Source organism: Mesoplodon densirostris, chromosome 1 (assembly GCF_025265405.1).
Source record: "Mesoplodon densirostris isolate mMesDen1 chromosome 1, mMesDen1 primary haplotype, whole genome shotgun sequence".
Lineage (NCBI taxonomy): Eukaryota > Metazoa > Chordata > Mammalia > Artiodactyla > Ziphiidae > Mesoplodon > Mesoplodon densirostris.
The window spans coordinates 192,614,083-192,629,513 of record NC_082661.1 but is presented as its reverse complement, the minus strand read 5'-3'; the positions used below and the strand labels follow the sequence as shown (position 1 = coordinate 192,629,513).

Sequence of the window (15,431 nt, the reverse complement as noted above, 5' to 3'; positions counted from 1 at the left end):
TGATGAAAGAAATTAAAGATGATACAAATAGATGGAGAGATATACCATGTTCTTGGATTGGAAGAATCAACATAGTGAAAATGACTCTACTACCCAAAGCAATGTACAGATTCAATGAAATCCCTGTCAAACTACCAATGGCATTTTTCACAGAAGTAGGACAAAAAAATTCACAATTTGTATGGAAACACAAAAGACCCCAAATAGCCAAAGCAATCTTTAGAAAGAAAAACAGGCCTGGAGGAATCAGGCTCCTGGACTTCAGACTATACTACAAAGCTACAGTAATCAAGCTAGTATGGTATGGCACAAAGACAGAGTACAGATCAATGGAACAGGATAGAAAGCCCAGAGATAAACTCCCAGACATATGGTCACCTTACCTTTGATAAAGGAGGCAAGAATATACAAAAGAGAAAAGACAGCCTCTTCAATAAGTGGTGCTGGCAAAACTGGACAGCTACATGTAAAAGAATGAAATTAGAACACTCCTTAACACTGTATACAAAAGGATTATAGACTTAAATGTAAGGCCAGACATTATAAAACTCTTAGAGGAAAACATAGGCAGAACACTATATGACATAAATCACAGCCAGACCCTTTTTGAGCCACCTCCTAGAGAAATGGAAATAAAAACAAAAAATAATAAATGGGACCTAATGAAACTTAAAAGCTTTTGCACAACAAAGGAAACCATAAAGAAGACGAAAGACAACCCTCAGAATGGGAGAAAATATTTGTAGATGAAGCAACTGACAAAGGATTAATCTTCAAAATATACAAGCATCTCATGTAGCTCAATATGCAAAAAATAAGCAACCTAATCCAAAAATGGGCAGAAGAGCTAAATAGACATTTCTCCAAAGAAGCTATACAGATTGCCAACAAACACATGAAAGGATGCTCAACATCAGTAATCATTAGAGAAATGCAAATCAAAACTATAATGAGGTATCACCTCACACTGGTCAGAATGGCCATCATCAAAAAGACTACAAACAATGCTGGAGAGGGTGTGGAGAAAAGGGAACCCTCTTGCACTGTTGGTGGGAAGGTAAATTGATACCGCCACTATGGAGAACAGTATGGAGGTTCCTTAAAAAACTAAAAATAGAACTACCATATGACCCAGCAATCCCCGTATTGGGCATATACCCTGAGAAAACCACAATTCAAAAAGAGTCATGCACCACAATGTTCACTGCAGCACTATTTACAATAGCCAGGAAGCAACCTAAGTGTCCATCAACAGATGAATAGATAAAGAAGATGTGCTACATATATACAATGGAATATTACCCAGCCATAAAACGAAACGAAATTGAGTTATTTGTAGTGAGGTGGATGGACATAGAGTCTGTTATACAGAGTGAAGTAAGTCAGAAAGAGAAAAACAAATATTTTATGCTAGTACATATATATAGAATCTAAAAAAAAAAAAAAGGTTCTGAAGAACCTAGGGGCAGGAGAAGAGTAAAGACACAGACGTAGAAAATGGACTTAAGGACACGGGGAGGGGGAAGGGTAACCAGGACAAAGTAAGAGAGTGGCATTGACATATATACACTACCAGATGTAAAATAGATAGCTACTGGGAAGCAGTTGCATCGCAAGGGGAGGTCAGCTGGGTGCTTTGTGAGCACCTAGAGTGGTGTGCTAGGGAGGGTGGGAGAGATACGCAAGAGGGAAGTGATATGGGGATATATGTATATATATAGCTGACTCACTTTGGTATGCAGCAGAAACTAACACACCATTGTAAAGCAATTATACTCCAATAAAGATGTTAAAAAAAATGATGACTTAAAAAAAAAAAAAGGATATGGGTTCTTCCAGTAATACTCCTGGAAAAGAACTGGATGTGGGCGCCCCTGGTCTTTCCTCCCTGGCTGCTGGTTGGGGGATGATGACAGTATATTCTGGGCCACCTGCCTGTGGATTTTGCTGTGAGAAAAAATAAAGTTCTTGTGAAAGGTACTGTATTTAGCAGTCTCTTTGTTCAAGCAGCTTAGCTTCTATCCTGATAATATAACTCCTTACTCTAATTTCCAAAGAATAAGAGATTCCTTAGGGTCACTGACATGAGGGTGAGGGCCCTCAACCTTGCAAAGAGCCCACACAGGGACTAGAGCCTCACGTGGCTTTCCTCAGTGGGAGGAGGTTCATGTCTGTCTTCTGTATGGTTCCCATGGACACATGGCTCCCTTGAGGGGAGAAAAGAGGACCGTCACACCTTTGCTATCTAAAGAGAATAATCACAATCAGCTGACTAATAGAGATGGCATAAGGCTAAGTGCACTTCATAGTTAACCATCAAGAGGATGTCTGCAAGCACTGGTGGCAAATGATAATTCCCAGAGGCATCCAGTCCCCAAGTATCTCAGTGCTTGCACTGGAGACACTGGTCTAGAAGCTGTTCTGCTCTTCTTGGAAACAGGCTCCAGCCCAGCCTCAGCTCTTAGTAGACCCATCCTCACCCATGGAGACAAACGGGGTGAGGTGCTTTTCTCCAAGCTGTAGCCAGCTGCCTTCAGAAAGGGTGATCCATAATCAGCATGGACTTCCTCTGAAGGGAGAGCTTTGACATTTAAAAAGAATTGAATTCATGAATACAGTTCCACTTAGGAGAGACAGGGAAGGAGAGAATGCTGACTAAATGCTATAGACAGGACTGCGGAGCTGATAGTGTGGGAGGGGCAGGGAAGCCCTGCTCCATTAGAGATGGAGAGGGGCCCCCAAGAGTCAAGATCTTCCTATCTGGTCTACTTAGAATCTCTAGAAACAGGAGGATTGAGAAGAAATGGTGGGGGCGGGAGAGAACGTGGATTAGGAAGTCAAGCCTGGTGGGAAAGGGCAGGTGAAGGAAGCGCCCCTCCCTCTGTTCCGGGAGGCTGCTTTCCCAAGAGGAGGGAGAAGTGTGATCCCCTATGGGTGGTACCCTGAGCAGTGCTGGCCTGGTCTTGGCACCCAGGATTTAAGCCCAGTGAAGGCTGAGACTGCAAAAACAGAAAAAGCGAATTTGGGGCAGCCTCACACAGGACTTAACACAGCCTGGGCGTCAGAGAAGAGCCAGGGCTGGGACTTACCAGCAGCTGGCAGTGCCCTGCGTGAAGCTCCAAGCCTTTTGGAGCTCTGTGCAGTGTCAATGCAGTTGCCCAACACAACAGCCAAGAGTCTGCCCTTTCATCTTTGGAGAGATATAATCAGCAACCTGACAGAATTCTGGCGGAAGCAATTAGCTCATGAATGATTTATCAGGTATCTCATGCAGCCAAGGTCTTGGGAGTGTTGATCTGCATACTGCCCCCAGGAACTCTGGGACGAAAGGGGAGGGCACTGGCTTTAATTTGCATTAGGGATTTTGGCCAATCTGTCCAGCCTTCCCCATGCCCTCCCACCACACACATAACTCCCTCCTCCACCATCACGCTGGACCCAGACACGTTCACCCCCACTGGCTCCCCCTCCAGTGTGGTCCTCCATGCATCTCCACTCTCTCCCCAGTTCACTCTGCCCCAGCCATACTGGTCTCCTTGCTGCATCTGTAATGTGATAGGCCTGGCTGATCCCACTCAGGATGTTGACACTCACCAATCCCCTGTCTGGAATGCTCTTTCCCTTACATGTCGGCATGGCTGGCTCTCTCACTTTCTTCAGATGTCTGCTCATATGTCATCTTATTGTTACGGAGGTCTTCCCTCACCTCCTTGCTCCCTGCACCCCAAGAACGCCCTCATTTCACCCCCTAACTCATCACCATTGACATATGATATATTTGCTTGCTTGTTTGCTTACTATCTGATTGCCAGCATCAGGGCAAGTACTTTCTCTGTTTTGCTATTTCTGTGGTTGAATGAATGAAGAATCTGTAACCTGAAATCCAAAGAAAACAATGATCTAAATTTCCTGCAAGCTGACACTTCTTCTAAGATGGAGCAAATAAAGACAATTCTACCTTTAGGTTGTTTATTCAGCAAATATCTCTTATCCCTCACATCCATTCAAGCTGCCAAGTTCTATAGGTTCTCCTCCTGAAATTAACTGCTTCCTTCCTTCCTCCACCATCTACTGTTTACTGGATACTTACGAGGTACCAGGAATAATCTCTTATATTATCCTCATTTTACTAGTCCCACTGCTGCCCCTCCACATGAAGCCTCACTAGCTTGCATCTGGCCAAATGAGAAACTTCCTACCCAGTGGCACTGCCTCCTTTTTCTTTCAGTTCATCCTTTTGGACCCTAGATGAATTTCCCTTCCCCTCCCTGTTCATAATTCTGCAGTGGCTCCCTATTGCCTATTGAATTAAATAGGGATTACTGATCGCCACTCTGAAGACCCTCCATAAAAATCTCAATCTACCCATGAGCCCAATCAACTACTATTTTCAGAATATATGCTTTAGCAAAACTGGCCCTCTCATAATTTTTGGAATGTGCCCACATGCTCTTCCTATCTCTGGAAATAACACAATTTCTGTCAGCCCAAATTCTATCTTTCAAGTGCACTATTTAATGCCACCTTTTTGCACCTTCACACCCAATGTAGCCTCTTTCACTTTTGAACTCCTATGATAGCAGGTTTATACAGTTCTTAAAATACCTGCTATCTTCTTCCCTTATGTATGATTATATGCAGAGGTTCCTTATCTTATCCAATAGAGGACTCTAAAGGTTGTGGTTATATTTTATTTATCTTATTTTTTTTCCTCTGTAGCAGCTAAACCAAGGTCTTACTCAACATGCATGCTCACTTGCTATTTGTTTTTTTCCTTTTTTTTTTTTTTATGGCTCACAGGCCCAGCCGCTCCGCGGCATGCGGGTTCTTCCCAGACCGGGGCACGAACCTGTGTCCCCTGCATCGGCAGGCAGACTCTCTACCACTGCGCCACCAGGGAAGCCCTCACTTGCTATTTGTTGAATTCTAGTTATGGAGCCAAGACTGTTTATATCAAATTGTAATTTTTAATTCAACTTCCAGTAAGTAATTATTGAGCATACTTTGTTCTAAGTATAATACAAGGTAGTATATAATGGTCAGAACTAGTGATGCCAAAAATAAATACTAACAAAGGCAGATTCAAGGTGAATGTGTACACATAGTGTGGCTGCCCCCAGCGCTTCCTAAATCCCAGCTTTTGGTTTGATGAAGTCAGAGATGATGGGCTTACCTGGTGATGCTGTGTGTTCCAGGTGGCCCAGCTGGGGCTCTCTGGTGATTCTGTAGATCAGTTCTGCAGGCTCCGTCTCCTGGTCAGTGGCAGAGAGCTGCAGAGTGGTGATTCTCTTCACCGAGTTTTCATCCAAGACCAGCCCTTTATTGGTGGTGATGACTGGTGGGGATTTGTCTTCTGAAAATATCAGAAAGAGTGATTTGAAATGGGATCATTTTTAGCATCCTTTCTTCAATTCTGGGCCTGGTATCCAGGGGTAAGATCAGAATAGTTTCCAGGCCTGTCCCTCAGAGAGCATATCAAGGAGCCACAGCTTCACACAACAGACAGGATATGATTCCAGATTTCCACATGAGCACATAAAGGAAAGGCTCAAGCCTCAAGGTGAGCACAGTGTGCACCATACGACCTCAGAACTGCTGGAGGACTTTTAGAAACCCAGTGCCGCCTTACCCAAAACACTGATGGAAAATGACTGGCCAATCAATTTGTTGCCTTCTCCATCAACCACATCAAATTTAAAAGCAAAGCTCCCGCCAGATTCTCCTTTTCCATGACTGTATTCTACGTGGCCTGTAACAAGGATAAGAAAATCAAAATTTGCTATTAGTGTTTTCTGCCCTTATTTCTGAAATGTCAGGTGAGAATTCAGTTGGTATTCACACCAGTGAATCAATTAACCCCTTCTCACTTAGACATTGCTTTTGAGATTTTAATCTAATATTTTCATTTCCTCCCTTTCATCTCCCACTAGCAACTTCCTCCTCATCAACGACTCCATCATGATAAAATCATCCTAAGTAGCAAGTAGCATTGCTTACAGTTGAGGTTTGGCGTCTGTGGAAGACTCTAAAGAAGTATCATGAATAACTAGATCAGCAAAACTGCCCACATGGAAAATGTGCACTGACCGGACCCACATCATTGGTGTGACCCTGTTAAATATCCATGTCACAGGGCAAGAGGACAGAGAGCTGCAGCCCACATTCTCCCAGAAGCTGTCACTCCCATTTCCCAGTACAGCCTTAATTCATTTTAGGAAAGACACCAGATATAACCAACCAACAAAGAAATAGATGAACAAAATAAATAAACTCTACCTAGAAGTCAAATGGATCCAAAGGGAAAAATGCAATATATTACATTTTTGTTAACCCACAGCATCACTTATAAGTACCTAGCAATGAAAAGATAGCCAAACATCTAGGAAGATGTGCCTGCTCTCATATTCTAAAAAGGGACACTGAGTCATGGAAAAATTAAGGACTTATTCCACTCCCTTCACTAAACATGTCTAATGAGATTTTGGCTGCTATCAATTTTGGGCGTTAGCGCAGACGGGACCTTCTGCTCCTAGGGGGACACATTTCCACCTCTAAATGGAACTGCACATCATTACATGACGTTGGATTACTTTCCTCCCAAATACGTAACTTTCTTTCCTTTTTTACCCCTGAAAGCACTGTACAGTAACTATGTAGCATTTAACATTTATGCTTTTACATTACATCAGCATTTCCTGGAGGAGGGATGAGCTATGTTATCTCCCTCAGGCAGCTCCAATTTATGCCCTTCCATTTTGCTTAGTTCATTAACTTGTGCTCTTTGGGGAGCTGGAAAGAGATATAAATTGTTCACCTAAGGCAGGCATACTTTTCACCTTAATCCATCCCAACTCACTTCTTTTTCCTCTCTCTCTCACACACAGTTTTAGCATCATAGCAAGTCAAAATGATTTTTTCATCTATAATAGCCCCCAATTTCATCAATGCTATGTCAAAGCATGAACACATTTTAGCCAAGAAGGAGAGTTTTTTGTAAAACCAAAAAAATTGAGGAGACAAGAAAGAATAAATGAAGCTATAACTCAGCTCTTAATTCAAAACAGAAGTGCTCAGTTTGCTGCCATAGGCTACAAGGCACTTAACTCTCATTTGACTACTGGGGGTGGAGTTTCTGGAAGTGTGGGTTGGCAGAAGAGAAGCAGCTGACCTTGGCTGATGTCAGCCTGGGTGAAACTTTGGATGGGGCCTTTAATGGAGATTTGCTCCAGGCTGTCATGCTTTACCAACTGCAGGCGCCCTGTACCAGGATCTTCCTTCAAGATGTACATCACCTGATGGTCATCTGAGTCAGTATCTGTCACTTTCAAGTGCTGTTCTGTGATGGGTGCTACGGACCCTGGAAGAGAATGGGATAGATTAGGTCATTCCCCATCATTGCTTTTGAATAGGATGTCAAATGATTTTAGGAGACTGGAGACTAAATTAACACACACTCCCTGGTCTAAAGAAGAATCAGCTGCCTGCCCTTCTGTTTCCAGCTGAATAAAGTTTAATTTCCATAAGTGAATAGTTCCAACTTCCCAATTTGCTAATCACTCCTTGAGTTTAGATCTGAGCCCCTTTTCTCTTCTGATCCACTGTCACTCTCTACCTGTGCTCACCCTACACCTGTGACCTTTCAGTTAGTGTCTAGATCTATGTAATAACTCCTAGTTCTGTGATATAAAGGATTCCCAGACCTATGATGAAACCTGCTTGGACCTAATTTATTTACTTAAGGATCACCAAATCATAAAAAAACAGTTTTACATAAACTCACAAACATATCTGTTGCCCTCTCAGACTGAATAGTCAGAATCATTGTTCCTCAAGATGGAATATATGGTGAGGGTTACAGAGCAGGGAGACCTGAGCGCTGGGCCCTGGAAGGCTTGCACAGGTGTTGGGGATGGAGACAAGGCACTGCCTCCTGGAAAACACATCTTCTCAGGGTCTTCCCCCTCGCTTTCCTCTCCAGCCATTTTCTCACATTAAAAATAGTAAATTCTGGGCTTCCCTGGTGGCGCAGTGGTTGAGAGTCCGCCTGCCGATGCAGGGGACTAGGGTTCGTGCCCCGATCCCGGAGGATCCCACATGCCGTGGAGCGGCTGGGCCCGCGAGCCATGGCCGCGGAGCCTGTGTGTCCGGAGCCTGTGCTCCGCAACGGGAGAGGCCACAGCAGTGAGAGGCCCGCGTACAGCAAAAAAAAAAAAATAAAAAAAAAAATAAAAATAGTAAATTCTGATAAAGTAGGTCCTAGTCACTCATGTGTAATACATCCTAGTGTTTGGAGTGGCAATCCACCATGGGCCCTGAGTGTCCCTGCATGTTCTTGCTGGGTAATGCCAAGAATGCAGGGCCTGACCACTCGTTACTCAGGCCATTCTCAGCGAGTAACCCTGAGGGACAAAGATCAGGCTTGCTTATCGCTACTATAACATGGGGAGTTCCCCAAGCTCAGTGTTCCTCTTCTGTAATGCATTACACTGCACACGGAGGTATTCATCTGGGCCCTCCGCATCACCCCCATGGGACTTGGAGGGCACTGCAAATAGATGCAAAATTGCTCTTGGCAATGCTGCCTGCTGTGCTGTCACAAAGTACTTTGTCTCTGACCAAGGAATCTCGTGTCTTCTACCAGCATCCATGAAACAGTAAGAGGATAACTTATTAGCTTGTAAGTAGGGCAAAGTTAAGTCCCATACCTAATACTTGAGACCTTTGGGAATCCCCAAAATTTCAAATACCATTATACCATATATTTTTCACTACAAAATACATATGAAACTAAGAATAAACAAGCAAATGGAACTCCAGTGGGACACAGATGCTCTGTGGAAAAAAGCCCACTCTCTAATTAAGTAACCCTCTACTGCAAACTGGTTCCAAGACTGACATGTGTCACAGGTTCTTCAGTGTTGCTTATCCATAAGTAAAATTGTGAACATTAGACCCTAGAACACCATAACTAATGGTTCTCAATTATTTACATAACCTCTCTTAGTGCATGATGACTTCCCAATTGCCCCTCCATGCCTTTTTTTGGTTTGTTTTTTTCAATAAGCATCTTGAAAATCCTGCTAGATTTTGTTGTTTGTTTCCATGGGGTTGGTTGGGCAGTACCAATGTTCTAAGAGACCTGGGCCTACAATAGTTGGATAGATGAAGATTTTTGTGGACCTTGGGAATACTATAAGCCCTTCTCAATCTTTTCTCAAATTCACAGACAGAGGTCCAAAGAACTTCAGAGGTTTCACATTTGTCATTCACAGCTCTTAGTGTCCCCCAAACGACAGTTCTCCCCAACACTAGTCTCCCCAGATTCTTCACACCCAGTTCAAGATCCTCCCATAGAGCTGAGCTGGCATGGAAGGAAGTACTGTACACCAACAAAGAAGAAACCACGGCCACTCTCTTCCATCCCTGTGGTACCTGCTGACAGCTGGAGGCCTTGGTTTACAGCCAAGTGGGGGGTGTCACCTGTAGGCAGCTCTATGTATATCTCCATCCTCCCTGTGTCTGTGTGGAGTCCATCAGTGAGGGAGAACTGGAACTCATCCACTGCCACACCAGGACCACCAGGCATGTACCCAACCAGCCCGGCCAGGATATCCTGGTAGGTGAAGGAGGAGCCCTGGACCAAAACCCTCCCATTCTCCAGAGGCTCAGAAGCAGTTTGCCTCCGGAGCAGATGACCTGAGGAAGGAAGCGAAAAAAAGAAAGAAAGAAAGAAACAATGGTAGAGTATATATGGCACCAAAACATTGTCTGATTTTGTCAACTGCTTGAGCCTGGGTAGAATGCCAAGGCCCACAGAGGCTCATGGTGGCACATAAATAAATGACCAACAAATCAGCATTTTACATAGAAGTACAGGGTGCTGCTCTATGGCCTCATCTCCAAATAAAGAAGACAGAGTTCTGCTTTTCCTGGTTAAAAACCTCTTAAGGAGACACAGATGGATATAGCAATATGGTGGCTTAGGAATCAAATCTCTCTCCATGAATTCAAACTCACTTCATTATCTAAACCTTATTTTCACCTTCTGCAAGGTGAAAATAGCACTCTCCACTTGCTGCCTTCCGCCTGGGGCATCTGGGGTGGGAGAGAGGAATATGTTTTAAATTCCTTTTAAATTCAGAAAGACACTAAGCATCTTTGGGCTGAGGCATATTTTTCTGTTTTCAAGGTCATGTGTACCACAAAGGGACAGTTAAAGTGCTTCATTAAAGAAAGTGAAAGTGGCTGAAGGCAAGCTAAAAGGCAATGACCAACAACCTCACCTGCTAGCTCTCCATCAATAACAGTTTCATCTTCAAAAGGCCAATAGCCATTAGGATGGACTAAGATACCACTTGGGAGAAGAAAGTTGCAGAGCTTTAGCTAATACTAGGGGGATGGCACTTAGAAAAGAAGTACGAAGAAGAGTCCCATGGTGGTTCTCTAAACTTCTGGTTTAATCAGGAAAAGTGCTTTCTTTGCAAAAGGAACAAGCTCATGAAGATATCTACCACGCCTCTAACCTGAAGTGAACACCTTTTGTGATTAATTTCAAGGCTGCTATGCTGTTCCTTGCATGCAGTGGCCCAGGATGATCAAGCAATGATGCCTACTCTGAGAAGAGGATGTGCAGTTTCTGAAAACTTGTTTTGCCTGAGGTTACATAAGAAAGCAAGAAAACAGCTGAAATTGAATTTCAGAGACACCAATTACCCAGGATTCAGGCTTTCAGAGCAACCAGAGTCTACTGTGACCCCAAAGAATATTAGCCAGCTGTGAATTTGATTATACTTTGATGCAAAGAATGGACTACACACCAGCAAGGCAGAGGAATGATCAGCTGAAATCTATGTGTTTATTCTAATAACCCATCGGGCACCTCAATTAAGAAGCTTCCCATAGCAGTTGTGTCCTACCATGGCCAGGCTTTTTTGTCAATACAAAAATCAGCTCGTTATCTGGAGTGTCCAGGTCCTGCAGGCTCAAAGAAGAATTGCTTATCACCACTCCCGAGCTCAGCTGCACGCCAAGGGGCCGCAAGGTCATCCTGGGAGGCTCGTCATTCTTCCTCTGATTAAAGCATAAAATATTAGGTCTCACACAGATACTGGTTTAAGAAGAAAAAAATAACACGCATTATTCAGAGAAAGTAACACCACCACATTAACTTTCACTACCGAAATAGCATGCAACATGTCATTGTCTTTTATTGTTATTATTATTATTATTGAAATATAGTTGTGTTAGTTTCAGGTATACAGCAAAGAGGTTCAGTTATATAGATATATTTTTTCATATTATTTTCCACTATAGACCGTTATGAGATATTGGATATAGTTCCCTGTGCTATACAGTAGGTCCTTGGTGTTTATTTTATGCATAGTAGTTTGTATCTAATATGTCACCATCTTTAATTCCCACTCAAAATGGTTAGGTTGAAAGGCAAGCAGGTCACACAAACCAAATATCCCCTTGAAAAGACACTGATGGACATGCTACAGAAATCTTCTCAGGTATTTTCCATAGGTACAAGGATGACATTTTCCAGACCAAAAATATGGACATGTGGTTAGACAAGTATATTTGGGGGATAAAAGGGCACATTATTTGAAATCAGAACAGTCTTAGAAGCCTAAGCATGGCACAGTACCTGTAGGAGAACACATATTTGAAACTGTGGGTGTCTAAAGATATCTCTTTGACCCCCCCCATCCTCGTGCCAGCACCCCTCAACCACTGTCCCTGAAGGGCGCCGAGGGTGCCATGTTTTATTTTCTCAAGGCAGATGGCATTCCATTCTGATTTTTATCTTTTATCTCTCTCCCTGGGGTGACAGAGCAAGCCTCTGTAGTTGCTCAAATGAGCATAAATACAGCATCGAGGAACACATTTCTTTCATGATACAGTGTAATGAATAAATGCACTAAAAATATAAGAAAAGGCAAGTACACACATAGAACCACACACAATAATTTCAGGGAAAAATAAGCATATGCTATTTTCCACCTAATATGAGACTGGCAAGGTTTCTCTGTCTGACCCTCACAAACTGTTTTCACACAGAACAGATAGATTTTACTCTGAAATGGAAATTCCGATTTCCAAGTCCGACCATCCCAAATGCCAGCCTAAATTCTACAAGTTTCCTAAAGGTCAGGGTTATATTTTAAAAAACTGATCTCTAAAATTCAAGGTCAAACCCAATTTTCTTTGCTTTTGAGTTCACATAAAGCTATCTAATGGTGGGATATTGGGGTCAAAGGCCCAACTTATCCAACTTCCAAAGTCTTTACCTCGATGGTGATGTTGATGCTGTGGATTTCTGATCGACTGTTTCCATCACTTACATAAAAACTGAAAATATCATGGGTTGGCTCAATGCTTTCATGAACACTCTGAAAGTAGTAAATGTAGTTTTCCAGGACATCTTGAAGAGGGAATGATGCTTCTAGGTCACTGGTAGTTCCAGGGCCAAATCGATCACCTGCATCAACAGCAAGAGGGAACTTTTACCTTGATCCATCAATTCCTGCTTCCTGGGCTGAACCAGAAAGCCTGACAGCACTATCAACAGAAGAGGAAAATATGTTTGAGAATAAAGGTGGGAGAGTGGAACTGGAAGACTTGGGATGGGATCCCAGTTTCCCCACTATTTTTCATCTACAAATGGGAATCAAATGAGATAACATGTATGAAAGCACTGTGAATGTTATTATTTCATAGAGCATAGAATCAGTGGTTGTTTTGTTAGAAATATTTGCTAAAATAAGTCATGGGACAAGTACTGATACAATAGTAAATGTTTTACCTTAAGCTTTAGTCAATTTCAAAACCACTCTGCAAGGGGAACCTTCTTTCTTTACACAAGAAAAGGTTAACTGCATACCTTTTTATCTAAGAAGCATCTCCTTAAGCGTGTTTTCATTTGACTATTCAGTTCCTTAAGGAAACCTCTGCATGGGCTAGTGCTCAGCCCCTGGGATGGTACACCAGGGCTACTGTGATGCTCAGGGACCATCCAGAGCTCGGGTGCAGTTCAGGTACTGAGATGCTCAAGTACCATTCAGAGCTCCATAGAAAGTGCTGGCTCTGGTTACCTCTTCTTTTCATCCCAACCCCAAAGGCCAAAGGGAAGAGTAAGCACTGTCTAAATGATGGATGACTTGTCTCTTACTTGGTCTTAGTCTCTGTAATTGATTGATTTTAAATTGTTACATTTTCTTCTAAAGAGAGGAGGAAAAAGAAACCCCTGTGTCTTCAAACACTCCCTGGATATACATCAACAAAGAAAAGTGTAGATAGAAGATCTGAAAGTGATAAGGCTTTCTCTTTCCCTCTTTCATGGTCCTCTGCAAAGATTAGGTCATATATTAAAAGGCCATTGACTTCCTAGATTGCAGACAGGTTCATTTTTCGTTTACCTCCCAATGTAAAGACTAGGAATGAAAATGCTTCACTTATAATTTGTTTGAAATAAGAATTCAAGACAAATATTATTTTTTTCAATGACATGAATTTTCTTAAATTTTACCCCTCAGATATGATTCCTCTTGACACCAGAAGAATAGAGGGCTCTAAGTGACCAGTGACCTGATAAGCCCTAGGGCATACAGTTCAGGGTTTCCAAAAGGAATTGCTATAATTCCTTCAAATTTTATTTTCTCTTTCCTTTGATCACTGTAAATATAAGAAATATAGTATCTTTATTTGGGTCAAAAATAGCCTAAGTAAATAGTGCCTAAAAATATACTTGAATAGAATAATGACTTACTTTCTGTCTTAGAAAACAAGCTATTCAACAAGTGAATCTGCTACTGAAGCTTTAAGCACCAGTCCTTTCAATTGTTAAAACGGCACCTTCTATTTTTTCACATAAATCACTCTCATTAATATTCTTCCTTGCCTTCTTAAACAGAATATACTATGTGCAAATTAAATAGTTCTTGATGTGTGCAGGCTATCATCATGAACATCTATTACTGCATTGCACTGGAACACAGTGCTGCCCGACAGGTAATCAAGGTGGGCCCTGCCCTGGTTGTGCTGGTACTAAAGGAATGTAGATTATCCATTCTGTTAGATTTCATACCAGACAATATGATTATTCTACTTCTTCCATCTTGCCGGTATGAACTTAAAGCTACTTCTTCTAATGTTTTAAAAAAGATGTTCTTCCGATCGGCTGAATTCTGAATCTAGGTAGATAGTTTCATATGTATAAAACAGACTTGGTTCTGAACTCCCATGGAGCAAAGGGTGGGTCCTTATGCAATGTGCCTTGGAACAATTATTTGCCCCCCGAACATCTTTTCCTTACTTCCAGGTTCATACTAATGTAGAGCAATGGTTTTCCAAGTGTGGACCAGCAGTAATGGCATCGCCTGTGAGCTGGTGAGAAATGCAAACGCATGGGTCTCAACAGCCTCCTCAAACAGGAACTCTGGGGTTGCTGCCCAGGAAACTGTGTTTGCACAGGCCCTCCAGGTGAGTCTTATGCACATTAAAGTCTGTGAACCACTTTAAGAGAGGCTGAGGCTTGACAGAAATTTCACTTCTGCGTGTACTCCAGGTTAGCATAAAACAATGTTAAGAAAAGCTTAATAAGAGGGCTTCCCTGGTGACGCAGTGGTTGAGAGTCCGCCTACTGACGCAGGGGACACGGGTTCGTGCCCCGGTCCGGCAAGATCCCACATGCCGCGGAACAGCTAGGCCCGTGAGCCATGGCCGCTGAGCCTGCGCGTCCGGAGCCTGTGCTCCGCAACGGGAGAGGCCACAGCAGTGAGAGGCCCGCGTACTGCAAACAAAAAACAAAAAACAAAAACAAAACAAAACAAAAAAAAAGCTTAATAAGAAATCACCTGGAGAGGAGAGAAGGCCGGGGGCAACCATCCTTTCATGATTCCCCACCTTTGCTTGTGCTCTTCCCTCTGTGAGAAATGCCATTTTCCCTCTGCCCACAGCAACTCCCACTGACACTTCAAGTTCCAACTCAAATGTTGCTTCCTCCGACTTTCTTGCCTTTACAGGCAAAAGTAACTGTTTTGTCCTATGTCCTTTCTCAGTGCTTTCCTCCTTTCCCTGTTCTGGCGTTTCATGATTGTAATTTATCAGTCTTCATATCTGTCTCCCACTCGAGGCAGGGGCTGCACCTTATTCATCTTTACATCCACTGTCTAAACATTTGTTGAGATAAATCTAACTCAGCAATACACAAATCTAAGAGCACACACTGAAAGGCAAGATGGGGAAAAGACTCAAGATTTTCTATAGGAAAACATGACCCCTGCTAAATGAGTTTCCGGTAACCAGGCTCAAATCCCAGGCACCACGCTGGGCACAGACGCCTTCACTGGCCTCTCTGTGGGAGCTGCTAGCTGCACACCAGTTAGAGCCAAGTGCTGGCGCTCAGGACTCTCACTGCGGAGGCAGCA

General features: G+C 42.9%; 1 protein-coding gene across 1 annotated transcript in view; it reads right to left on the bottom strand.

Moving 5' to 3' along the window:
• Positions 1-15,431, bottom strand: part of FRAS1 (Fraser extracellular matrix complex subunit 1) — a 446,975-nt gene that overhangs the window by 73,981 nt on the left and 357,563 nt on the right. Inside the window, exons 42-47 of the mRNA XM_060093094.1 lie at positions 12,294-12,484; positions 10,917-11,070; positions 9,433-9,696; positions 7,169-7,357; positions 5,630-5,749; positions 5,174-5,353 (exon numbers count right to left, since the gene is read on the bottom strand). Coding sequence (XP_059949077.1) covers positions 5,174-5,353; positions 5,630-5,749; positions 7,169-7,357; positions 9,433-9,696; positions 10,917-11,070; positions 12,294-12,484 — 1,098 coding nt within the window. The remainder of the gene's footprint in view (positions 1-5,173; positions 5,354-5,629; positions 5,750-7,168; positions 7,358-9,432; positions 9,697-10,916; positions 11,071-12,293; positions 12,485-15,431) is intronic.